Genomic DNA, 25,720 nt, shown 5'->3' on the forward strand with positions numbered 1-25,720 from the left:
TCTTCGTATATTTATCTAAATCTTTGATGTATGTTGTCAGCAATTACCAAAAAGAGGGAGATTGAAAGCATAACTGTTTCCTGGGTGATTTTGGTAATTAATGTCAACATATCTCTTGTTGGACTAAGACTTTTATCTAGTATATTTCAGATGAGTTCAACAATGAAGTGGCATGGACAAGAGGATATGGAACCCCTTCAAGATGCTAAGGGCAGAAGATTGGCAAAAGCTCAAAAAGCTCAAGACTCTATATTTTTATTTTAGTGATCCAACATGACATTGAGTTCATAGAAAAAGGCAATACTATTAAAAGGGAATGAGGTGTTGCTTAATGGCTTGCTTGCTTAAAATGCTTAGTGATATGCTCTAAAAGCCCTCAACCACTTTCTCATATCCACAATGTCCCAAACCAAAAGTCAAACTCGGCCCCACCGATTTGATCTATCCGGCGCCACCGAGTTCATTTGACATAGCCACTGCTAGAAACCCTAGTCAGTTCGGTCTCACTGATGGGATCTTGATCTAACCGAGATGGGTTTGCAAACTCTCTGTTACCTGTTGCAATAATTCCAGTCCCACCGAGTTTGCTTGATCAACTCTTTTGCTTATTATCAAAATCGGTCCCACCGAGTTTGCGTAAGCGGTCAAACCGAGTTAAAGTTTTACCCTAACCCTAGCACATCGGTCCCACCGAACATCCTCACGTTCAAATTTTGAACTAAATCAGTCTGACCGAGTTTCTCGATTCGATCCCACCGAGTTTGGTAAATTGTGTGTAACGGCTAGATTTTGTGTGGAGGCTATACACCCTTTCATCCAACCTCCATTCATGGAGAGAGTCATCAGAACGTGCCTACACTTTTAGGATTCATTTTCTGAGAGAGAACCACCTACTCAAGTGTTGAGACCATAGTATTCCAATCTAACCACAAGAACCTTGATCTCTAGCCTTCCCAAATTGCTTTCCACTCAAATCATTTTTCCACCAAATCTAAATCAGTGAGAGAGTTGAGTGTTGGGGAGACTATCATTTGAAACACAAGAGTAAGGAGTTCATCATCAACACACCATTTATTACCTTTTAGAAGGTTGCGTCTTTGTAGACCCTTCATGGATGGAGCCCCCCGTGGACTCGCGCAACCGTTACCCTCTATGGGTTGAAGTCTCATATACTCTTGTCATGCTTGTTTGAAATGTTTTGTTAAGGGTGTATTACCTCCTCTAGACACCTCTCCTCATCCTACAGGATGATACACGAATTTACTCAAACTGAGATCCTTGTTGTGTTCGTTCTCAGTTTTGCCAAGGCTGAGCATATCAGAAGGTGAAAATGATGTTGAGTGAGCAGCAGTTGTTAGGTCGACTTGATGCCGAGCAAGAACAGACAAGTGGCGCAACTCAACGAAATGAGCAGATTTGGCTTTCCTACTAAAACGATACCAAAAGAGCACAGTGAGCATGCCAATGATCATGATGCCAAGTCGAAGGAGCTGAGCTTGTGCCAAACCAACTCAATGAAGCACTCGGATCAGACGTGCCCACGATCAGCCAGTCACCTCAAGTGCATGTAACAGGCTTTCGTAATCCAGGAGAATTACAACTATAAGCTAACAAAAGATGAACATGTAACCCAAATTGCATTCACTATTATTAGCGGTAGCAATATTGTGAGAGAGAACTGCTGAATTTTCCAGTTCAAGTGTTCAAGGGCAGAGGTCACCACAGGTACATCATAAATTTACAAGTAGAAGCGATTCAGATTTATACCAGCCCTCAAATCATAGGATACAATATATCATTCATCCAATCAATTCAAATAACCCAGAGGTGTGCAAGGATTATCAAGTCTCACAACATCAAGTGCACTTTAATTCAGGCAACAGAAGAAAACTGCAACATATTAAGTACTGCTTACATTTCCATAGCCTAGGCAAAAGACAAAGCCAGCATTCAAGAAGTTGATTTAAATGCAGTAGAGTTTACTTCCGAAGACAGGAAAAGCAGCCGCTCAGCGCAGCCTCCTGGCCTCCCGCTCAGACTCGAGCAGGGTGAGGATGTCGCCCTCACGAACAGGGCCCTTGACGTTCCTCATGATGAGACGGTTCTGGTCATCCAGGAACTTCACCCTGACCTGGGTCACCTGACCCCTGGAGCCGGTGCGGCCCATCACCTTCACCACGACTGCGAGCTTGACCTGGGTATCCATGCTGCAAACGCAAGGAATTGCATTAGGCAAATGCTGGTGTACAATTCAATTGCAATTCAGATAATACAGGAGAGCACCCAAATCATGTATGGAGATCCAAATAAAAAACGAATGCCTACATGCTAGCAAGTGATCCATAAGTAAGCGGTCACCGAAAAGCAAGCAATTCAGAGGCCCTGTTTTGCATACTTTTCTGACGGGTCCAACCAAGAAATCGGCAGCAAAATAACTACCGAGGCATAATACAGCTCCAACTAAAATATGTTTAACAATAAGGTCCAATTACTCATCCATACAGATATTCAGCAAGAATTTTGCAACTAAGAACCCAGGGTTTATTTGAGATCTAAACAGTGGCTACCAACATCGGCACAAAACTAAGCATTACAAGTGGAAAATGAAAGGAGCATCTCAACAAACGATAAAGCAACACCATCGGGAACGAAACTCCCAAGGAAACTAGGCAACACGATCATCAATCACAGCAACTAAATCCAGCACCAAACGTAGAGATAAAGCCTGCAGATCCGTAGAGCCACGGGTGAATAGGCATAGTGGAGGGATGTGACAACCTTTCTTCGGCTGTTGGTGACGGGGGATCGCTGCTTCTGCTACAACGACGGAGGCGGCGGCGCAGGCGCAAGTAGGGCGGAAAGAAGACAAAGGTAAAACCCTAGCGCTCGTCTGATGCTTATATAAGGTTGCGCTGCCTGCCGCATCGTATGCGAGCGAATGGTCTGTTGGGCCTAAAGCCCAAACGACTGCTGCTTCTCTCTAGGGTTTTTTCACGACTTCTTTCAAAAAATTTCATTGCAATTCTAGGCCTCTACTCCAATCCGCAACCACCAAGGTGATCGTCAACAAGGTGGTTGGGAAGAGTTTTGGGCACGCTTATGGGCTGCGTCAGGGAGACCCTATCTCATCGCTACTCTTCGTCATTGCAATGGACGCTCTGACGAAGCTCATGTAGAGAGCTATGGAGGTTGGCGTGCTCAGCACCTTCCCTGGTATCACGGCCATGCAAAGGATCTCCATATATGCTAACGACGTGGCGTTGTTCGTTAAACCTACTGCCTTGGATCTGAGCTTCGTGAAGGAGGCCTTGGAAGCATTTCGTGAAGCATCGGGGCTTAGTGTGAACTACCGGAAATCATCGGCCATTGTGATTAGGGGCGATATGAAGGACAAACAGAGGGTGGCTGCGCTGCTGCAGTGTGACATGCCAGAGTTCCCGTGCAGGTACCTTGGACTACAGCTTGCGGTTAAGAGGCTGTCAAGCGGATTGGCAGCCCATGCTGGACAAAGTGAGGTACTTTGTTCCAGCATGGCAAAGGGGGGTGATTCAACGACCTGGCCGACTGATCCTGGTGCAATCTATTGTCTCTGCAAGACCGGTACATCACCTGATGATTGTGGAGGCCTCGGCCTGGGTGCTTGAGGAGATAAATAAGTGGATGCGGTTGTTTTTTTGGGCGGGCAAGGATAAGGTGAACGGACGGCAATGCCTTGTCGTGTGGGATAACATATGCCGGCTTTGTGGGATAAGATATGCGGCCCTTATATTATATGCTTTGGATGTTAATGGGCTTTATTTTACACTTTTATATTTTTTTGGGACTAACCTATTAACCCAAATTGCTGTTATTTTTTTGCCTATTTCAGTGTTTTGCAGAAAAGGAATATCAAACGGAATGAAACCTTCGGGAACGTGATTTTTGGAACAAACATGATCTAGAGGACTTGGAGTGGACGTCAAGAAACGAACAAGGAGTCCACGAGGCAGGGGCGCGCCTACCCCCCTGCCCCCCCCTCATGGGCCCCTCGTGGCTCAACCAACCTACTTCTTCCTCCTATATATACTCATATACCCTGAACACAACCAGGAGCACCACGAAACCCTATTTCCACCGCCGCAACCTTCTGTACCCAAGAGATCCCATCTTGGGGCCTTTTCCGGAGCTCCGCCGGAGAGGGCATCAATAACGGAGGGCCTCTACATCAACTCCATGTCCCCTCCGATCATATGTGAGTAGTTTACTTCAGACCTTCGGGTCCATAGTTTCTCAATACAAAGTTCTCCCCGGTCTTCCTGGAGATCTATTTGATGTAACTCTTTTTGCGGTGTGTTTGTCGAGATCCAGTGAATTGTGGATTTATGATCAAGTCTATCTATGAACAATATTTGATTCTTCTCTGAAATATTTTATGCATAATTGGTTATCTTTGCAAGTCTTTTCGAATTATCAGTTTGGTTTGGCCTACTAGATTGATCTTTCTTGCAATCGGAGACGTGCTTAGCTTTGGGTTCAATCTTGCGGTGCTCGATCCCAGTGACAGAAAGGGAAACGACACGTATTGTATTGTTGCCATCGAGGATAAAAAGATGGGGTTTATATCATATTGCTTGAGTTTATCCCTCTACATCATGTCATCTTACCTAATGCGTTACTCTGTTCTTATGAACTTAATACTCTAGATGCATGCTGAATAGCGGTCGATGTGTGGAGTAATAGTAGTAGATGCAGGCAGGAGTCGGTCTACTTGTCACAGACGTGATGCCTATATACATGATCATGCCTAGATATTCTCATAATTATTCGCTTGTCTATCAATTGCTCGACAGTAGTTTGTTCACCCATCGTAATACTTATGCTATCTTGAGAGAAGCCACCAGTGAAACCTATGGCCCCCGAGTCTATTCTCCATCATATTAATCTTCAGTCAACAAGCTATTTCTATTACCTTTTATTTTGTAATCTTTACTTTTAATATTTATCATAAAACTACCAAAAATAGTATCTTATCATCTCTATCAGATCTCACTCTCGTAAGTGACCGTGAAGGGATTGACAACCCCTTTATCACGTTGGTTGCGAGGTTCTTATTCGTTTGTGTAGGTACGAGGGACTTGTGTGTGGCCTCCTATTGGATTGATACCTTGGTTGTCAAAAACGGAGGGAAATACTTACGCTACTTTGCTACATCACCCTTTCCTCTTCAAGAGAAAACCAACGCAGTGCTCAAGAGATAGCAGTGTACATGCCTAGTTTAGCCAGTTTCATGTTATGTCTAAGTGTTCTCTTGAAATTTTTCCTCCTTAAATTGTCCTAGTGAATTGGTTGATGACGTGGCAAATGTGCACCTAAATTGTATGTGTTGAGTCTTATTGGCTTTTATTTTGCATGTTTGTGTCGTGTTACAGTGTCAACATAGAGTTTAGCTAGTTTCCTATTATGTCTTAGTTTTCAGTCGCTTTCCTTTTCTCTACCAATTGAGCATTGTAAGATTTAGGGCATGGTTTCACTTATAACTATATGAAACCATGTGAGTTCCTGTGGGAAATAACTTGGTATAATTTTTAGGCATGGTTTCAATTATAAGTAGATGAAACCATGTGAGTTTGTGCGGGACCACACATTGGATAAATTAAATATTAGCCGGTTTTCCTTTGATCAACTACAATTGGCATACGAACAAAGTAATACCTCGTTAATTTTGTCTCCGCTCCCTAATCTGCAAAAGAAACTATTGTGTGAACCGGATATTTTTTGTCTTTGGTGAACGAAGTTTTGTAAAGGATAAAAAATCAATAATATATGACTAATTAAGGTCGTCTCAATATTTTTATAATGAAGGCATTCTACCTAACTTCAAATTAATCAAGCCATATGCTACTTAAGTCGGTACAAGGTGTCAAAGAAAACAACTTCCAAAATATATGAACAAGATTGTAAGATCGAGTGCAACGGAATAAATGGGGTGAATGGTATTATAAAAAATTATACCTCAAAACATTAGTGTTGGCAAGTTTATGCAAGACTTTTTCACCATATAAAATACCAACACATCTACGCCAACAAGGGTACGATTGTGGAAGATAGCACTTGCAACAAAGTAGGAGCAAAGTTTAGAAGGATGGAAACACGGGATGGCTCGACGGTGTATCCCAAGTTTCATATAATGAGCCTGTTGGCCTGGTCCACCTGTCTGTTAGACTACGGGTGCAACACTGATGCTTAGTGGATGGTGATCCTACGGTTGTGGAATACTAGTGCGCTGAAGTTGGAGCTGCTGTTGACGATGCTATGTGGCACGTGGAACCAATGGATGATGTTTGAGATGAATTTGATGGCTGTATCGGCCTCTGCATTTGTTACGGGCTTGTCTTCAACCCACTTGGTAATCCTATCAATGGCGACCAAGACAAAGTTGAAGCTGCCGGGGGCTTGTGAGGGGTTTAACATTGCCAGGTCCCCAAATCTCGAAAGGCTAAGTGAGAGGGATTGTTTCGAGGATGGTGGCCGGCATATGGGACTTATATGTGTGCCGCTACATTTGTGCATGATGTCCTTGGCGTCGAAGCATGAGGCAAGTAGAAATCATCACTACTGCAGGATGGTCCTACCGGGACACATGAGGAGACCAATCGACCAAACTGTGCACGATGCACGAATCGCAAGCAATATATGGTAATAAAACCATCACCAGTAAAATGAACTGTATACGATGGCGGATACATCAAATACGATTCAGATTAGCATTGCGTGCGAATCATGGCATACAGTTGATCCATACAAACTGCTTGCGATGAGCCAAAACAACAGAAATGGCCGGCTAGATCAAGGTGTGTGCGATAGATGGCATACAGTTCACTTGGATGAACTGTTTGCGATGAACCAAAACAATAGAAATGATTCATCTTAACCAGATGTGTCTGATACTCGGTAAACAAGTTAGTAATCAGAATTGTGTGGGAAGACAGATAATAACACAGACGATTCCTGCTAACAAGCTGTGTGTGTTGTGAGCAAACGCATGCTGTCATATAATTATCAGTAATTGATGAAGTCATCACCAACTGGTTTTGCAGTCCTGTCCGTGTGCGATGTGATCTGCTCAATTGGGCACACGCATCGTGCTAACTCACGCTTCCTTATTTGCTATTTTTCCATAAATTGATGGTGCTTTGTGAACACGCCACCATTTCCCGCCACTTCCCTATCAGATTCCCGCCACCGGCAATTGCGCATTAGCCTAAGCGGCATGCGGCACACGGAGGCACAAGCGCAGCCTATAACCCCTCTACTTTTCCAAGCATGCCAAACCATCGAAGTACTCTCCCATCAATGTCCTCGACGAGGGAAACGAGCCGGACGGTGCATGCACCACATCCGGTCGAGGCCGAAGGCGTCCCCGACAATGTGATGGACGGCGTCGTGCTGCGCCTCATCGCCAGGGTTGAGCATACCCTTGGCGCTGGGCGAGGCAGCGCCGATCAAGATAGGCACGTCACCGCCGAGAGGCCATAGCTCGCCGCACAACATGATCGGTGGTCCACCGTAGGCGTGTCCGTGCCAATAGGATGCGGGGTGCCACATAGCAAGACTGATGGAGTGCCACACAGTGAGAGGCATGGCGCCCCGCACAGCAAGAGTGGATCCATCAACGCTTGCCTACTGTCGATAGGGCATTGCAGCTGGGTACATGGCCCATTAGTAGCCCCATTCTTCGCTGGGAGTGGGTAGAGGACATCTGCGTCGTACTTGCACCAGAGGTTGGCCACGCTGTTCGCATGGGTCATGTCATTCACCTTGTCCGCGACCCGCACGATGCCAACGTGCTGGTCGCTAGGCTCAAGCGCCTCCTTGGACCAGGTGTCCACCTAGGCGCAGTAGAGGAACATCATCGTCGCATCCTCGAGCTGGTGATCTCCAACAAAATAGCCAACTTGGAGCTCGAGGCCGTGCTCCAGATGTACCACGAGCATGTCAACCGGTTGGACGAATGCTTGCATGAGTTCTGGCAGAGCAAAGAGCTTCCGTAGGCAAGGGTGGTGGTCATTACGTGTTCTATTTTGTTGAGTCATTTTGACGTTGATCGCTATGTATTCACAACCACTACTAGGGAAAACCCTCGTAGTAGCGCGGGTGCCAGCGCAACTACTAACTTTTAGCAGTAGCTCTGGTTAAGCCCCCGCTACTCCTAACTCAGTTAGCAGTAGCGCGTGTTCCAGCACGCACTACTGCTCATTTCTAGCAGTGCGCCCTAACCCTGTGCTACTATTATCCTTCCGTATTCCATTTCTCTTTTGTTTTGTACTATATTTATACACCATTATACAAGTTTTCACATAGTAGCAATTTAGAGATTGTTATATCATTATGATCATGATCCATCCATTTGAATCTAATCGGCGTTTCTTTTCACCCAATGATATAATAACTCATTATCATCCTAATAACAACTCATCATCATCATAATAACAACTCACCATCATCATCACCATCATCATAGTCATATAACAACTCCTCATCATCATAACAACTCCTCCTCCTCCTCCTCATCATCATCATCTATGAGTCATATAACAACACATCATTCTAACACATTCTAGCACATAACTCATCATCATAATAATAACAACTCCTCATCATCATCATAGTCATAATCAACACTATGTAATTGTTCCTACTACCTAGGACCTACTCCTCTCTCTTAGGTAAAATACATAAAACAGGTAAACCAGTCCATCTCCAAAATGGAGAATGGAGATCCACCTGTCGCCAACTTGTGGCTTGCACACATTCATGTTGTCTCCAATTGGTTGCGTGTGCGCATTCATTAGTTTGCTCCATTATTTGATATTGAGCCTTGCATCTTTAAAAGAAATAGAGTATGCACTTTGGTAAGCCATCGGCGAAAATGGTTGTAAGCTAACCATATGCATATGACCTTCGGTAAGCATCATGTGAGGCACAACCTCCTTTGGAAGCTTCTGTTGAACAACATAATAGTAACATATATAGTTAGCACTGTAGTTTACTTAAGAAGAATGTATGCAATGAATTCACCATCATTAACCAAATAATACCAAGTTTTTGGCAATGAAGTTACCATCATGCAACTCGTGGACTAGTGGCACGTACCCACTAAATTTTGGGCTGATAAAGTGACTGGTCTTAAAAGTCTCAACATCATCTATAAATGAGACAAGATATCCCTTCTCCTCACAATTAAGCTTGGAGCCATAGCTGTAGTACGTCTTGTCTACAGCCCTTTCGACTATTTCTTGAAGATAATAAATAAGCTAACAATTATAAATAAACAAGTTTAGTAGGGATGAACACCAAATATTTTGAAATAAAAAATATAAATTACTTAACAAATTTGATTGACAAACTCACATTAGGCAAAACTGGAGGCATATCCACATCCACCCAAATGTCGATATTATCTTCAATATCATCTTCAGGACGAATATCAGAAGTTATTTGCATATTCTCCTCAGATCCATAGGCCTTGTAGAGAGCTCCCAATTCGAGCAACCAAAATGTGAGTGATTAAGTGCATTGTAGAGCTTAACCCGAAAAGCATAAGCATGTTTAGTCCTAAGGTGAGCTCTCCTCGTCTTTATATTCTCAAACTCTTGGAAACCGAGCTTCTCCAAGTCATGCGTATAGGGGAACGCGGTAATTTCAAAAAAAAAATCCTACACACATGCAAGATCCATCTAGGTGATATATAGCAACAAGCGGGAAAGTGTGTCCGCGTACCCTCGTAGAACGAAAGCGGAGGCGTTAAGTAACGCAGTTGATGTAGTCGAACGTCTTCGCGATCCAACCGACCAAGTAACGAACGCATGGCACCTCCTCGATCTGCACACGTTCAGCTCGATGACGTCCCTCGTACTCTTGATCTACCTGAGGCCGAGGGAGAGTTTCGTCAGCACGACGGCATGGTGATGGTGATGATGAAGTTACCGACGCAGGGCTTCGCCTAAGCACTACAACAATATGACCGAGGTGGAAATCTGTGGAGGGGGGCACCGCACACGGTTAAGATCAACTTTGATGTGTTCTAGGGTGCCCCCTCCCCACGTATATAAAGGAGGGAGGGGGAGGCCGGTAGGCCCTCATAGGCGTGCCAAGGGGGAGGAATCCTCCTGCTACTAGGAGTAGGACTCCCCCTTTTCCTAGTCCTACCAGGAGAAGAAGGAAGGAGGGGGAAGAGAGGAAGGAGGGGGCGTCGCCCATCCCCCTAGTACAATTCAGACTAGGCCCATGGGGGGAGCGCAGCCAGCCCTTGGTAGCCCCTCTCTGTCTCCCCTTGGCCCAATAAGGCCCATTACTTCTCCGGTGGTTCCGATAACCCTTCTGGCACTCCGGTATATATCCGGTGACCCCCGGAACTCATTCGGTGTCCGAACATAGTCATCCAATATATTAATCTTTATGTCTCGACCATTTCGAGACTCCCCGTCATGTCCGTGATCACATCCGGGACTCTGAACAACCTTTGGTACATCAAAACACATAAACTCATAATACCGATCGTCATCAAACGTTAAGCGTGCGGACCCTACGGGCTTGAGAACTATGTAGAAATGACCAAGACTCATCTCCGGTCAATAACCAATAGCGGAACCTGGATGCTCATATTGGTTCCTACATATTCTACTGTTGGTGTTCTGGGAACGGGGGTCCCCAGACTTGCCTGCCTGCGGCCCGCAGTGTGGCTCCACCAGCGGCCCTATACGGCCCATCTTCACCAGCAAACACTCAACACCCTTGCGAGGGCCAAGGCGGACAATGCAAGACCTCCTCAGGGGCAGCCTCATCAGGCTGGCTCGCGAGGGGCGGAGTGATCAAGGCAAGGGACACCTCGTGAGGTTTCTGTGACGCAAGCCATGACGACTGGAGCCAGGCGGGCGCCAGGCGGGCGCAGTGTCCTCGTTTCCTCCTTGGTGCTAAAGGGGCAAGCGCAGGTGAGGAGTCCCGAGGCATCAGGCAAAGGTTTCCATATCGGTGCAACAAGATCAAGACCAGCATGAAGGCAGGGCGGAGGTCACCGTGGAGCCCAAGACGGCGTCACCACCAGAGCCTTTGGCAGGCGAAGACTACTTTTGTCGTGATAGCTTGTACTAGTTGTCTCCCTTCGAATTTGGCCGTTGTGGGATCCCTTCCCACCCAATATTTGGGAAGAGGACCAGGGCCTCTATAAATAAGACTAGCCGCCACCATAGGGAGGCATCGGATTCCGATCCTCAACCACACAAGCACAACAAGCACAAGAACACCTCACCTCGTGAGGCTGTTCTTCCCTTGTAATTGTTCATCCTCAGCCCAAGAGGCAACCCATCACACCACACTGGAGTAGGGTATTACACCACAACGGTGGCCCGAACCAGTATAAATCTTGTGTCTCATGTTCTTTGGGTTCGTCGAGCAAGGCCGTGAAATCATACGGAGTGATCAAGCTAGAGAGGGGGAGAGATCTTAGTGCGCACCCTAGTGTTCGAACCTCAAGGGTTTTGCCGGAACCCGAAATCCGACATTTGGCGCGCCAGGTAGGGGTGCGCTTAAGCTTTCCTCTTTGTCGATCCGCGCTCCACCACTCCTCCAAGCTCATGGCCGACGCTCATTGGGCCCACGCTGAGCGCCGGGCCGCTCTCGCCACCCGTGTCGCTCAGACAACTCGTGTCGGCGGACCTCCCCGTCGTTCTCCGTCACCAGCCGCCAATGCCGCCACTGGCCCGGCGGCAAACAAGCAGCAAGCCTCATCACTACACCCCTCCGTGCGCCGTGACGGTCGCACCGCCACCCCGCCGCTTACTCCGGCCTTCTCACCGTCTCACACTCGCCGTGCCCCACGGATGCACAGGCCGCGCTGCTCATGGCACGTGAGCTCCTGCACTACCGCCCGGTCGGACGACCTCTACGAGGACTGGTTGGACCGCATCGTCGAGCTTGTCAGCGCTGCGGGGGGCTCTCCTGCACCAACCCTCTCGCTGCCTCTCCCACCCCCGACTGCGGGCGATGTGGCTCACGGAGCGCCTCCGCCCCCTCAGCACCAAGATGGCGCCCTCGCGCTAAGGCGCATGGCTCATGGGGTGCCTCAGCCTCCCTCGCGTCAAGACGGCGTCCTCGCTCCAAGATGTGTGGTCCCGCGGCGTGATCCACCGCACCGTGTGCCCACGCGCGAAGAAGGAAGTTGCCAGGAGGTTCCCCGTCCGCAAGAAAACGCTCCACCGCTTCCAGCATCACCATGTCAGGATCGCTTGCTGCGGCAAGGCCATGCACCACTTGTCATGGTGGCGCAGGGACACCAAGGTCAAGCTCCGCCTCCTCGACGGGCCTCGGTGGCCACGGCGGGCTGCCGCACCTTCACTCCTGAGCTGCGTAGCGTCATCTAGCCAGGCAAGTTCAAGCCATATCTGCCTCCTTGCTACGACGGCACCCCCGACCCTGCAGAGTTCCTGCAACTCTACGAGCTGAGCATCGAGGTGGCCAACGGCAACAAAAAGGTCATGGCTAACTGGTTTCCCGTGGCTCTCAAGGACGGCCCTCTCTCATGGCTCCTGAACCTGCCCTAGGCTCGATTTCCTCCTGGGATGAGATGCGCAACCACTTCATCGCCAACTTCCAGGGCACTCGCTACCGTCCCCCGGTCGCGGGTGACCTACGCCGCATCAAGCAACAGCTGGGAGAAACCCTGCAGAAGTACATCCAGTGCTTCAACAACGCGCGTATCAAGATCCCCAAGGTGACAGACGAGGCCATCATCTCAGCATTTTCTGACGGCATACGTGACTTCAAGGTGAAGGAGGAGCTCGCCATCCATGAGGAGTTGTGCACGACTTTGGAGCTATTCAACATAGCAACCAAGTGTGCAAGAGCTGAGGAGGGGCACCTCTCCCTCCTCGAGCTCCCTGTTGTGGATCCAGAGGAGAAGAAGGCCAAGGTCAAGGACGTGAAGCGCAAAGGAGTGGCTGTACTCGCAGCAGAACCAGACACCAAGCGCGGCCGAGATCTTCCCGAGTCGTCCAAGGGCTGCCGTACATTCTTCGCCTTCCACAACATGCGCACCCACAACACCAACGATTGTCAAGAGCTCAGGGCCATTCGAGATGGACGCTTCGGTCGATGCCCCAAGTGCAACGATCGGGGCTACGACCGAGGAGGTGGATGTGGTGGAGGACGTTGGGACAACCGCGACCCTCGCCAGGAGTGGTGCGACCAGCCTTGCGATGATCGTTGGCAGGACCAGCCTCGTGAGGGTGCCTGGAGGGAGAAGCCTCGCGAGGACCGCCCTTAGGGCAACCCTGGTCTCCCTCCGTTGCCGCCGCCAAGGAGGAATGACGACCATGAACAGGACGAAGGGGCTGGGTGCTTCTAGGAGCCGCGCTCCATCGCCTGCATCTTGGGTAGCGCTCAGGCCCCAGTCCTAGCGCATCTTCAAGTAGTTCTCTCGCGAAGTGAATGCAACTCTTCCCAAGCTCGAGGCTACGCACCCGCTCAGGTGGTCCAAGTACACCATCACCTTTAGCTCGGCGGACTAGCTCAAATACGCGACAGCCGCTGGCGTCCTCCCGATGCTCTGCTCACCCATCATCAGCAATGTCCAAGTCACCAAGACCCTCATCGACGGTGGCGCAAGGCTCAGTGTCCTGTCCGTCGAGATGTTCGACAGCCTTCAAGTGCCATACGATCAGCTCCAGCCTACCAAGCCTTTCTCAGGAGTGACAGACGGCTCCACCACCCCGATAGGGCAAGTTCGCTTCCCTGTCACCTTCGGTCAGCGCGACAACTACCACACCGAGCTCGTCGACTTCGATGTCGCCCACATCCGCCTGCCGTACAAGCCATCCTCGGGTACCCAGCGCTGGCCAAATTCATGGCAGTCACCCACCATGGCTACAACATCCTCAAGATGCTGGGAAAGCGGCGGGATCATCACAGTCCCTTGCGAAGAAAGAGTCGCGGTGTGCTCCCTCGAGCGCGCCTTCCAAGCTCCAGCAATCGAAGACCCTGACAGTGTGGGTGCGCAGTACCATCCTGAGGCCAACCCCAAGAAGAAGAAGCAGCTACTCCGCACCGGGCCTCAAGTGAGCGGCACTTCCAGCGGCGCCACTTCAGGATCTGCACCAGCGCCTGGGGCGCCTCCCTCCCTCGCATAGGGAGGCGCGCCCGGCGCCCTCCTCGGGTAGGGCTCGGGGGCTCTCTTCTGGAGGGCCTCAGACCTGGCCAGCTGTTAGGACCCCGATTCTAAGTCACACCGATCTAGCATGTAACACATCATATCACTTTGCGGCCTCACGCACGGTATTCCCACGGGTGCCACCTTACCTAGCCCGGGACCATTTGCGCCTTTTGGCTCACGTATATGATAGTGTCACTAGTATCCATATGACAAAGAACCCGGGCTGACATGACTAGTCGTGAACCCAAAGTGGCGCTAACTTACGGGGACAGGCATACATGAACCAACATCGAATGTGTCGGTCATCAGCGTGTGAATCCGGGCTGTAGCAACTGGGCTAACAGGACTCTGGGAACCCGGGCTGTAGCAGGCTAGAAGGACTCCGGAAGTCACCGCGTGACATTTCCCCGAAGGGACAGACACAGGAATGAAGTGGATCACATGCCGACTAGTCTAAGTGTTCCGGAGCAGTAGTAACTGGGCTAGCAGGACTCCAGTAAACCGGGCTGTAGCAGACTACCATGGCTCAGTGGAAGCACTAGACTACATTTCCCCGTAAGAGAGGCTACCAATGATAGACAACTAGGTTGTCGTATCCCACACATACCAAGCATTTCAATCATACACACAATATGCTCGCTATGTGTAAATACAACATGGCATCACAACAAAACTCTACTACTCCAGTATTTATTTATAAAGCTCCGAAGAGTCAGATATTACAAACATGGATCTCATGACCCAGCATTCAAGTCATACAAGCAATAGCACATGCGGAAGCTTATCTTGTCTAAGTACAGACAACTACAAATGAAAAAGGCTGAGAAGCCTGACTATCTACAAGACCCCCCCAAGGGTACAAGATCGTAGCTAAGGTAACAAGCTAAACATTGAAGTCCACGCGATACTACTAGTGAGACTGAACTCTCTCTGCAAAAATATAAATTAAGCAAACATGAGTACAAATGTACCCAACAAGACTTACATCAGAACTAACTACATATGCATCAGTATCAACAAAGGGGGTGGTGGAGTTTAACTGCAGAAAGCCAGCTTTCATTCGGTGGCTATCCTAAACTACGATTGCAAGTAACTCTTTTTAGGTGGCGCACACGAGTCCAGATATTCACCATATCAATACACCACCATGGATCCGCTCCCGTCTCCCTACGAGAACGCCATCCATAGCACTCACGCTTATCTTGCGCATTTTAGAGTATCCACTTTCACTTGTCTATGAACTGTACAGGCAACCCAGAAGTCCTTTACCGCGGCCACGGCTATTCGAATAGATGATGTTAACCCTGCTGGGGTGTACTTCTTCACACATGCTCTCGCCACTTACCACCATGTACACGTTGTGTATCTCGGCAACCTTCAAGCGGAAGCCTAGCGAGGGAGTCGGCCACGACCTGACTAACCACACAAGTCTCTAGTCCAGGTTTATCGCCTATTCAGGTTCCATCCGCAAGGAGATCCGGCTGGGGTGTCGCTCACGGCCCCAAACGATGTGTGCAGGGTTCCCAAGCCCACCAAACGGACGACGCTTGGTATAACCGGCCACGGTGCCTAGTCTATCCCAAGCCCACCTGTACCAGGTGCCACTTGGTAGACTACTAACACTACCTACAAACACCAGAAACTAGTTGCAACTCCTGGATAGAGATCAGGTTGATTGATAAGTCAAGAGAGCTTGGAGTGCCCGGAGCCCAATGTGTGGTAGTAGATGTTCATGGATCACAGACACAGAACTCAGTTCCTGAGGATGGTTTCAATGAGACAACCCACCATGTACTCCTACATGGCCTCTCACCGCTACCTTTACCAAATCGTGTTAACACACTTAGCTCTCAATAGTAGGACATGTTCACCACATTCCAATTCATCCCCGATGAATCAGACCTGACTCAACTCTAAGCACTAGCAGGCATGACAACAAGCATGAATGAGTAGGAACAACAGGGCTCAAACAACTCCTACTAATGCTAGTAGGTTTCATCTATTTACTATGGCAATGACAGGTCATGCAGAGGAAAAGGTTTCAACTACCGCAGCATGTAACAGTTGAATCGTTGTTGTCCTAATGCAGTAAAAGAGAGCAGGAGCGAGAGAGTGGGATTGTATTGGAATGAACAAGGGTTTTTTTTCTTGCCTGGCACTTCTGAAGATAGTATAGCTCTTCATCGGTGTAATCGAACTCATCGTCGGAACAAACGCCTAGTGAGGGGGAACAACACCGGCAAACAGAGAAGGAACACAATCAATGCAATGCAAGAATATGATGCATGATCATGACATGGCAATATGATTTGATTTAGGCTAATGCAACTAGAATAGGAAGGTTTGAGCTTAATTGAACCAAGGGTTCAAATTCACACTCAAGTTATGGATTCAAATAGTGCATTATCATGTTTTGAACTAAACAGCAAGTTTAAGTTGTTTAAACATGCATGAAACCAGTACAGATGGAAAGATTGGATTTTTTTTCGATCATTTTTCATATATAATTTATTTCATTTGGAGTTATAGATGATTTTTATGATTTTTAGAATTTTAAACTAATTTCTGGAATTTCCTGGATTGTTTTTAATCCAGAAAATGTTAACCACGTCAGCATGATGGCAGCATGATGTCAGCAAGTCAACAATGCCAGACCAGGTCAAACCTGATGGCTGGGACCCACGCGTCAGTGTCTCAGAGTTGGTTAGGTGGATAATAGATGGGACTGGTCAACGCTGACTTGACCAAAGTCAAAGCTGACACGTGGGGTCCACATAGATTAGCACTAATCTAAACAGGAAAATTAGACTAACCTAATTAGGTTCTGGGACCGACATGTCATCGACAGAGGGCACTAGCTAAACAGGACTAGCACCTAAGCTAATGGTTCCACGTCAGCACCCGTCGTTTAGCCGCCGGCGACCACAAACAGCGGCGGCGATGATCGGGACGGTGGCTCCGGCGACCAAGACAACGGCCGAGCCCATCTACGAGGAGCTCGGGCTCGTGCACATCCATCTATGGTAGGGGGAGGGCGCGAGGTTGATGGAGTTGGGCACGGCGTCGAGTTCCGCGGCGGCCGGAGTTCGAACCTTGACGGAAATGACGCTACGGGGCATCTCTGGGCGAGCTGGTGGTGTCTACGGGTTCCTGGGTGTGCGGTGAGGATGAAAATGTGCTCAGACGCGACATGTGTGGGCTCTAGCCACGATGGCGGCATGGCCGGCGGCGAGCAAGCTTTCGGCCACGACGACACTAGCGCTAGAGGACATGCGGGGCGACAGGAAAAAAGGCGAACGACAGAGGAGCTCGCAGAGGACTCGGGGAGGTGCTGAAGACGGCGAATCGGAGTCGGCAATCGGCGATGGCCAAGGTTGAAGACGATGGCGTGGAGGCGATGCAGAGCTTCCCGGCTCGCGTGGCTCGGCAGGAGGGACGGGTGTCGGATTTCGGGTTCCGGCAGACCCTTGAGGTTCGAACACTAGGGTGCGCGCGGAGATTTCGCCTCCTACCTACCTGCACCCCTCCGCCATGCTAAGATCTAAACTAAGGAAAGAACAACACAAGAGACACAGGGTTTATACTGGTTCGGGCCACCGTTGTGGTGTAATACCCTACTCCAGTGTGTGGTGTGTGGATTGCCTCTTGTGCTGATGATGATGAACAATACAAGGAAGAACAGCCTCGCGAGGATCTGTTCTTGGCTGAGGCGACGAACTGCTGGGAGGAGTTCAGCCACCTTTCTCTCTCTCTCTCTCCTTTGGCCGACCCTTCTAACAAGCCTCTTCCTTCCTCTCTCTTTTTCATCCTCCCTAGCCATGTGGGTGGCTGGTCCTATTTATAGAGGCCCTGGTCCTCTCCCCAAATATTGAGCGGGAAGGGAGCCAACAATGGCGGGCTAATTTGAAGGGGGGCAACAAGTATCAGCTATCCTGACAAAAGTAGTCTTCGCCTGCGCAAAGCTCTGGTGATGACGCCGTCTTGGGCTCCACGGTGACCTCCGTCTCGTAGTCCTCCTGGTCTTGGTCTCGTTGCACCGAAATGGCAACCTTTGCCTGATGCCTCGGTACTCCGCAGTTGTGCTTGCCCCCTTTGCACCAAAGAGGAAAGGAGGACGCTGCGCGGGCTGGCACCCGCCTGGTGCCCTGAGTTGTCATGCCTTGCGTCATGGGCACCTCATGAGGTACCCCGCCTTGATCTCTCCGCCTCCTCGTGAGCCGGCCTGACGAGGCTGTGCCTGAGGAGGATTCGCGTCGTCCGCCCCGCGAGGCTTGGCCCCTCGCGAGGGTCTTGGGTTTGTGATGGTGAAGATGGGCCGTGCTGGGGCCCCCTTTGAGCCACGCCGCAAGCCGCAGGCAGGCAAGTCTGGGGACCCCCGTTCCCAGAACACCGACAGCAGCCCCCGGGCCCAAGGCGCGCCCGGACTTGGCCGTGCAGGGAGGCGGAAGGGCAAGAGCGAAGCGCCGCGGGCCCTAACAGCCTGCGGCCTTGGGTGCCGCGTGGCGGTTGACTGGACATGGGCGCCTCAGCGACCGCGCGAGTTGATAAAGGTGTGGCATCCGCCTAGGCCCCGCTTCTTGCTTTCTCCGGTTGCTGCTCAGATCCCCCTTCTTGCGCCTCTCCTTCCTTCCTCCGAGATTTCCAGATCCGCTCTGACCGTGCGGCCTAGGGAGCCATGGCGCCTCGTCAGCCCCCGGCCACAGCTTGGTACTCGTCTGCCCTGGACTCGCCGAACATGTCGGAGGCGGGCCTTGCCCGGTTGCACCAGATGGCGACGGCGTGGGGCATCGACGGGAAGAAGGTGTTCAAGGCCGGCTCCGCCTCCCCTGAGGGTCAAAGGAGCACCTTCTATCCGCTCTTTGTAAGTACCATTGTTGCTGGCCTGGTGCCTCCCTTCTCCGAGTTCTTCTTCTCTGTCCTCCGCCATTACAAGCTACAGGCTCTGCATCTCCATCCCAACTCCGTCCTTCTCCTGGCAATCTTTGCTTCTTATTGCGAAGCACATGTTGGGGTGCAGCCCTCAGTGGCCTTGCTGCACCACTACTTCTACCTCCGGACCTCTCGTGGGACTGCTTCCGCGTGCGCGAGCTTCGTTGCGTCCGGCGGCGCCATTGCCATCTCAAACTCTGGGAAGAGGATTGAGGGCTTCAGGAGCAAGTGGGTCTTGGTGGATGCTGGACGCATCCACCCTCGGCTGATCCTGCCCACGGAGCAGCCCACGAGCTCCAGCGACTGGGGTCGAGCGGAGCTCACGGATCCCCGCGCGAAGATGGTGCTGGAGAAGATGGACGTGGATCTGAGGCTGACCGACATGGCGGTGGCGAAGCTGACCGGCGCGTCGCTGCTGAGGGAGTTCCTGGAGCACCAGCTGGCTCCGCTTCGGCAGTACTCGCTTCCAATGTGGAGGCCCCGTCCGAACCCCGCGGCCTTGGCCGACGGAGACCTGGCTGTGGTTCTCCAATCTCTGGTCGGGGGCAATGTGGCGAGGGAGGAGGGCGCTCCTACGCCCTTGTTCCTCCGCAACGACTGGGAGCGGGTGGTGAAGTCCATGCCCGTCTTCAACGGGGATGGGCCAGTGCCCCTGGAAGCTCCCGAGGAACCGGTGGACGTGCCCTCTGGCGACTCCAGCGAAGAGGAAGAGGGAGGGGAGCGCGGAAAGGGGCCTGACTCCGAGGCGACTAACGGAGAGTCGAGGGCTCCCCTCTCCCGGTGCAGGTCCTGCGTTCTCCGCCTCTCTCCGAATGATGACGACAAGGATGACGATGAAGACAACGACGAGCAGGACGGCGGGAGCTCGCCCCCGATCCCAAAGAAGGAGAGGACCGGGCTGATCTCCCGCGGGTCTCCCCCGGCCCCGGGGCGAATCGCAGATGCACCTTCCGCCTCCAAGCTTCCCGAGGTTGACCCTTCCAGCCGTCTTTCAGGCTTCAAATTTGGCCGGAGGCCGCTTGGGCTCACTGGCGACGACCCGTAAGCATTCAATTCTTGTCTTTATCTCTTGCTCTGCTTCTGAGGCTTGACGTCCGCATCTTTGGATAGGTTGGCGCCCGCAGCAAAGAAGCCGAAGGGGGCTCCCAAGGTTCCATCCGTGGCGGCGCTTCTGCCTGCGAAGGAAGGTGACCGCGACGCATAGGCTTCTCCTGCCCGGTCGTCCTCGCGAGGTCTGGCTGAGCCGGCTGGGGCGAGCTCGGCCCCCACGGCCCAAGTGGCTCCCGAGGTGCTCTTGCCCGCCGCCGCCACTACTCCGCCTCAGGATGTTGCGGCTGCGCCGCCGCCTTCTCCTCCTACTCCACCGACCGCTGTCTCTCCGACTCCTTCTGCCGTTCTGGATCGTGCTATTGCTGAGCTGGACCGACTGCGGTAGGATCTTCTTGGCTCCGACCCCCGCTTGGTTGCCGGGCGTTTGGAGCTTGCTTCTGGATGGGTTTGCTCCGACGCCTCGATTCGGGCGACGCTGGTCCAGGCCTCGACGGCATGCGACGAGGGGAAGCAGGCCGTCCTGGAGGCGAAGGCTGCCCGTGATGCAGCCTTGGGGGAGGTGGTCGACGTCCGCGGTCGCTACAAGGCGCTGGAGGACGAGCTGCAAGGCCTGCGGGATCGGCTCGCGGAAGAGGTCCGCCTTCACCAAGAGCAGGAAGAAGGCGTGAAGGCTCGCGAGGCAGCCGTCGAGGGCCAGGAGGCCAAGCTCAGGAAGCGCCGCGACCACCTAGGCGCGCTGGAGCAGGAGTTGGGGGCGAGGAAGGCCGAGCTGGATGGCAAGGCCCTGGTTCTTGCCGAGGACCGCACGGCCTTCACGGAGTTGGAGGCGAAGGCTCGCTCCTCGCTGAGGACGCTTTATGACAGCGGCCTCGAGAGCCCGCTGGCTGGCACCAAGGACGGCCCCGCCAAGCTGCTTCCCTTCCTGGTTCACGCTCTTGAAGATATCGCCCTTGGCCTTGGCCCCACGGCCGAGGCCGAGGCGCGTGTCCTGTCTTCTGCAGCGCTGACGCGGGTCCTCACCCACATCTACCTTCGCGATCCCGGTGTCGACCTCGACAGCCTGCTGGAGCCAGTGAGGTGAGCGTGCCGCTGCCGCTGCCGAGGCCGTGAAGGGTCGCGCGGAGGCTCTGCTGGGGAAGTTCCGGGCCTTCAGCACCAAGCCGGAGCAAGGCGCTGCCGACCCTGCTGCTCCGTGAGGCGAACCCGCTCCGCGCTGCTCCCCCGCCGAAGTGACTCCGTGTGGCTCCTGTCCCTGCTTTTAATTCCTGCACACGTATCATGCCTCGGGGAGGCATTTAAACTTGCGTTTGGCATTGAAATAACAGTGTGGACTGTAATATTTGCTTTTGAATTCCTTGAGATTAGCGCTTTTCCTTCCTACTTGCTTACGTTCTACGCCGGCAGAGCCCGGCCCCGCGCGTACCTCACCCAGCAATAGTCCCGACCGGAAACCAGGACGGGACCAAGGAGTGAGGGGCTACGTGACAAGTTAGGCTCCTGAGTCGCGATGCTCAGGAGTCCCCCTTGGCGCACGAACAGCAAGTAGGGAGGTGTGATGCGGGTGGATCCACCGTTCTACGTCTGCAGAGCCCGGCCGCGCGCGTGCCTCACCCAGCGATGGTCCCGACCGGAAACCAGGACGGGGCCACGGAGTGAGGGGCTACGTGACCAGTTAGGCTCCTGAGTCGCGATGCTCAGGAGTCCCCCTTGACGCTCAAACGGCCTTCGTACCTTGGCTCCGCTCGGGGAGAGACGCGCGACGAACCAGGCCCGGGGGGACCTGGCCGGGCGGCGTGCGTCTGGGTGTGACCCAGGCGCAGCCCCCGTGCCCAGCCCCCTCGCGCGGCACTCCCGAGGGGAGGCGTTACGATGAGGCTAGACACTGAGCTCTGGGCTCCCTGAGGTTGATGCGGCCCGGGGGCCACCCTCAGTTGTTTATCACCAGCGCGGAGCATAGTGCTACCGTATGTGTACGGGCATAGCCGCTCCTCGGCAGTGTCGTCAGCCAGCGCGGAGCATGGTGCTTCCACTGGTACGTTGGGAGGGGGGCCCCCTCTAGGAGGAGCCCCCGGGGCGTGTACAGCCCCGCCCTGACACGTGGCTGGCACAGTAGGGCTTGGCGAGGTGTATCTGGGCACCCGTGAGCCAGCGCGGGACTCACGGGGCCCTACCTCTAGGCGGGTTGCGCCTGGCACTGGGCCTTATCTTGTGATGTGTCCCTGCAAATTTGTAGGCACTCTACGTCCTCGGGTCCCGGCCCTCGAGCTGGTCTCAGCCGTCGCGTATGCCAGGTCGCGATGCCATGGACAAGGCCAGAGGGTGAGGGCTGGAGAGCCAGTAAGAGCCCTGAGTCGCGATGCTCAGGTGCCCCCCTTTAACGTGCAAGTGGCCATGGAGGAGAAGAGGTGCCATGGACCGGCGTCAAATAATCAAGCATGGTGGGTCTAACGCAAATCGGAAATAAACGCAAATGGGATACATGCCACTGGGCCTGGCCCGAGCGGCTTGGGGATCATGCAGCCTGAGGGGCGCCCCCAACAAGGTAAGCTAACAAACAGGAATAAAGGGATACACGCCGCAGGGACGGACCCACGCGGCCTGGGAATAATGCAGCCCTGGGGGCGCTCCCAGCTGGAAGTAAAACTCGAAAGATGTCACCTGATGATGTTGAGGACGAAGGGGTGTTGAGTGTAGCAGGCTCGGGGGGCTGCGGGAGCCGATCCTCACGAGCCCCCAGGCCCAGGGGCCTCGGGAGGCTCCGAGGCGCTGGCAGGCTCCTCGCGGGCCATCTCCATCTCTGCCAGGGCTGCGGAACGCCTGGCCTCTCGTGCCTCCATGATGCCCCTCATGAGGCGCTGGTACGCGTCAGCGCGTTCGGCAAGCCGTAAGGCATGCGAACGTAGCTGTGGGGTGGACCTCCGCAGCGCCCCACTCGCGAGGGCCAGAGGCGCTCCAGAGAGGCGACTCGGTTGAGCCCTGGTATGTCGATGCAGACGCGCAGCCCACCATCCTCGCCTGGATGGGGGGCCACTGCTGGTAGGCGGCGGGCGCCTCTCATGACTCTTGACTCCTGTAGCTCCTGAATGGCCTTGCTGACGAACTCCTGTGGGTCTGGATCTCCTTGCCTTGCTCCTTCTTGAGGGAAACGTGCTTCAAAACACGCCTCCATGTGGTGCCCAAGCGCCTCCCTCGTGACCCTAGCTAGGTCGGTGGCCCTCCAGGGGAGAGCCCCCGAGCCCTGCCTGAGGAGGGCGCCGGGCGCGCTTTCCTATGCGATGGAGGGAGGCTCCCTGGGCAGGCGCGGGCCCAGAGGGGCCTGCCTCCTGAGGGTCGGCCGGACGATGTCTTCTTCTTCTTGGGGGTGGTCTCCGGGAAGCCTCCTGCTTCCGCGATCCGGGTCTTCCAGTGATGCGGCCTGAAAGGCTCGTTCCAGGGAACACACCGCGTCCTTCTCTTCACAGGGCACCGTGATGACTCCGCCACTTCCTGGCATCTTGAGGACGTTGTAGCCGTGGTGAGTTACGGCCATGAACTTGGCCAGCGCTGGGTACCCAAGGATGGCGTTGTACGGCAGGCGAATGTGAGCGACGTCGAAGTCGATGAGCTCGGTGCGGTAGTTGTCGCGTGCCCCCGAAGGTGACAGGGAGGCGGACCTGCCCAATCGGGACCGTGGAGCCGTCAGTGATGCCGGAGAAGGGCTTGGTTGGCTGAAGCTGGCTGTAGGGCACTTGGAGGTTGTTGAACGTCTCCACGGACAGGACGTTGAGCCCTGCCCCGCTATTGATGAGGGTCTTGGTGACCACCACGTTGCTGATGATTGGGGTACAAAGCATCGGGAGGACTCCGGCTGTTGCCGCACACTTGAGCTAATCTGCCGAGATGAACGTGATGGCGCACGCCGACCACCTGAGAGGGCGTGTGGCTTCGAGTCTGGGGAGTGCTGCATTCACTTCACGGGCGAACTGCTTGAAGATGCACTGAGAGGCTGGGGCTTGTGCTCCGCCCAAGATGCAGGCGATCGCGCGCGACTCCTGAAAGCCCCCAGCCTCCTCGTCCTGATGGCGGTCCTCGTTTCTCCTTGGCTGCGGCAGCAGCGGTGGGAGGCCTGCGTTGCCTAGCGGGCGATCCTCGCGAGGCTGATCCCTCCAGTCTCCCTCGCGAGGCTGATCCCTCCATCCTCTCTCGCGAGGCGGGTCTTTCCAGCGATCCTCGCGAGGTTGGTCGCGCCACCCTTGGCGCGGCCCATGGTCTTCCCAGCGTTCTGTGTTTCTTCCTCCTCCTCGACCGTAGCCCCGGTCACCGTGGTCGGAGCGATGGCCGATCCTTCCTTCACGCACAGCTCGGAGTTCTTGGCATTTGTTGGTGTTGTGGGTGTGGAGGTCGTGGTACACGCAGTACCGGCTGCCCTTGGGAGGTTCGGGCTGATCTCTGCCCCGCTTGGTGTCTGGTTCTGCCGCGAGCACTGCAGCCCCCTTATGCTTCACATCCTTGGCCTTGAGCTTCTTCTCTTTTGGTTCTGCGGCAGGCAGCTCGAGGAGGGAGAGACGCCCCTCCTCAGCCCTGGCGCACTTGTTTGCCAAGTTGAACAGCTCCAAGGAAGTGCACAGGTCTTCATGCATCGCCAGCTCCTCCTTCATCTTGACGTCGCGCACTCCGTCGGAGAAAGCTGAGATGATGGCCTCCTCAGTCACCTTGGGGATCTTGAGGCGTGCGTTGTTGAAGCGCTGGATGTACTTCTGCAGGGTCTCCCCGAGTTGTTTCTTGATGCGGCGCATGTCGCTCACGGCGGGTGGCCGGTCGCGAGTACCTTGGAAGTTGGCGATGAAGCGGGTGCGCATCTCTTCCCAGGAGGAGATTGTGCCTGGAGCCAGGTTCAGGAGCCACGTGCGGGCCCCGTCCTTGAACGCCATGGGAAACCAGTTCTCCATGACCTTCTCGTCTCCGTTGGCAGCTTCGATGCCCAGCTCGTAGAGCTGGAGGAACTCCGGAGGGTCGGCCGTGCCGTCATAGCGAGGAGGCAGGTCTGGTTTGACCTTGTCGGGCCATGCGATGCTGCGTAGTTCGGTGGTTTAGGCGCGGCAGCCTGTTGTGGCCACGGGAGGCCTTAGGTGACGGAGAGCCTGGTCTTGCATGCCCCCACGCGCTGGAGCAGGGGGATGGTCGCGACGTGCTGGAGCAGGGAGCGCCCGGGCAGCTTCTGGCGGGCGAGGGACTTCTTGGCAGCGCTGTTCTTGCTGCGGTGGCACCTGACGGAGCGGGTTCCGCCCAGGGGCCATGCGCCTTGGAGCCATGGCGTCTTCTTGAGGAGGAGGCGGCCGGGGCGCCAATGGAGCCTCTTCGCCCGCGCGGGGTGGGGTGCGGTGCAGCGGAATGGGCGGCGCGGAAGAGCCCCCTGCAGCACGGACGAGCTCGGCGATGTGGTCGAGCCATTCTTCGTAGACGTCGTCGACGGGACGGTACCGCAGGAGCTCGTTTGCCGCGATGAGTGCAGCCCGAACCTCCATGGGGGCGCGGAGCGCGCGGGACGAAGATCCAGCTGGGGCCAGCGAGGGAGTT

The 25,720-nt window shown here is 53.4% G+C and overlaps 1 protein-coding gene across 1 annotated transcript; it reads right to left on the reverse strand.

Annotated features, from left to right (window-relative positions):
• Positions 1 to 1,772: 1,772 nt before the first annotated feature.
• On the reverse strand, positions 1,773 to 3,226 carry LOC125554741 (40S ribosomal protein S28-like). Its single transcript, XM_048718183.1, has 3 exons — positions 3,206 to 3,226; positions 2,779 to 2,879; positions 1,773 to 2,207 (listed from the first exon to the last, which is right to left on the reverse strand). The coding sequence occupies exons 1-3, from the start codon at positions 3,224 to 3,226 to the stop codon at positions 2,009 to 2,011; spliced, it is 321 nt and encodes a 106-aa protein (XP_048574140.1). The 3' UTR covers positions 1,773 to 2,008.
• Positions 3,227 to 25,720: the final 22,494 nt, after the last annotated feature.

The sequence above is a fragment of the Triticum urartu genome, chromosome 4, assembly GCF_003073215.2.
Source record: "Triticum urartu cultivar G1812 chromosome 4, Tu2.1, whole genome shotgun sequence".
NCBI classification, from domain to species: Eukaryota; Viridiplantae; Streptophyta; class Magnoliopsida; order Poales; family Poaceae; genus Triticum; species Triticum urartu.

What these genes read in the sequence shown, in the direction of transcription:
- LOC125554741 (XM_048718183.1), bottom strand. Translation starts at nt 3,226, where the DNA reads ATGGCCGTGATACCAGGGAAG. An exon ending in TGGCCGTGATACCAGGGAAG is followed by an intron (nt 2,880 to 3,205) that starts GTGCTGAGCACG and finishes GACGAGCGCTAG; the next exon opens with GGTTTTACCTTTGTCTTCTT. An exon ending in TCACCAACAGCCGAAGAAAG is followed by an intron (nt 2,208 to 2,778) that starts GTTGTCACATCC and finishes TTGCGTTTGCAG; the next exon opens with CATGGATACCCAGGTCAAGC.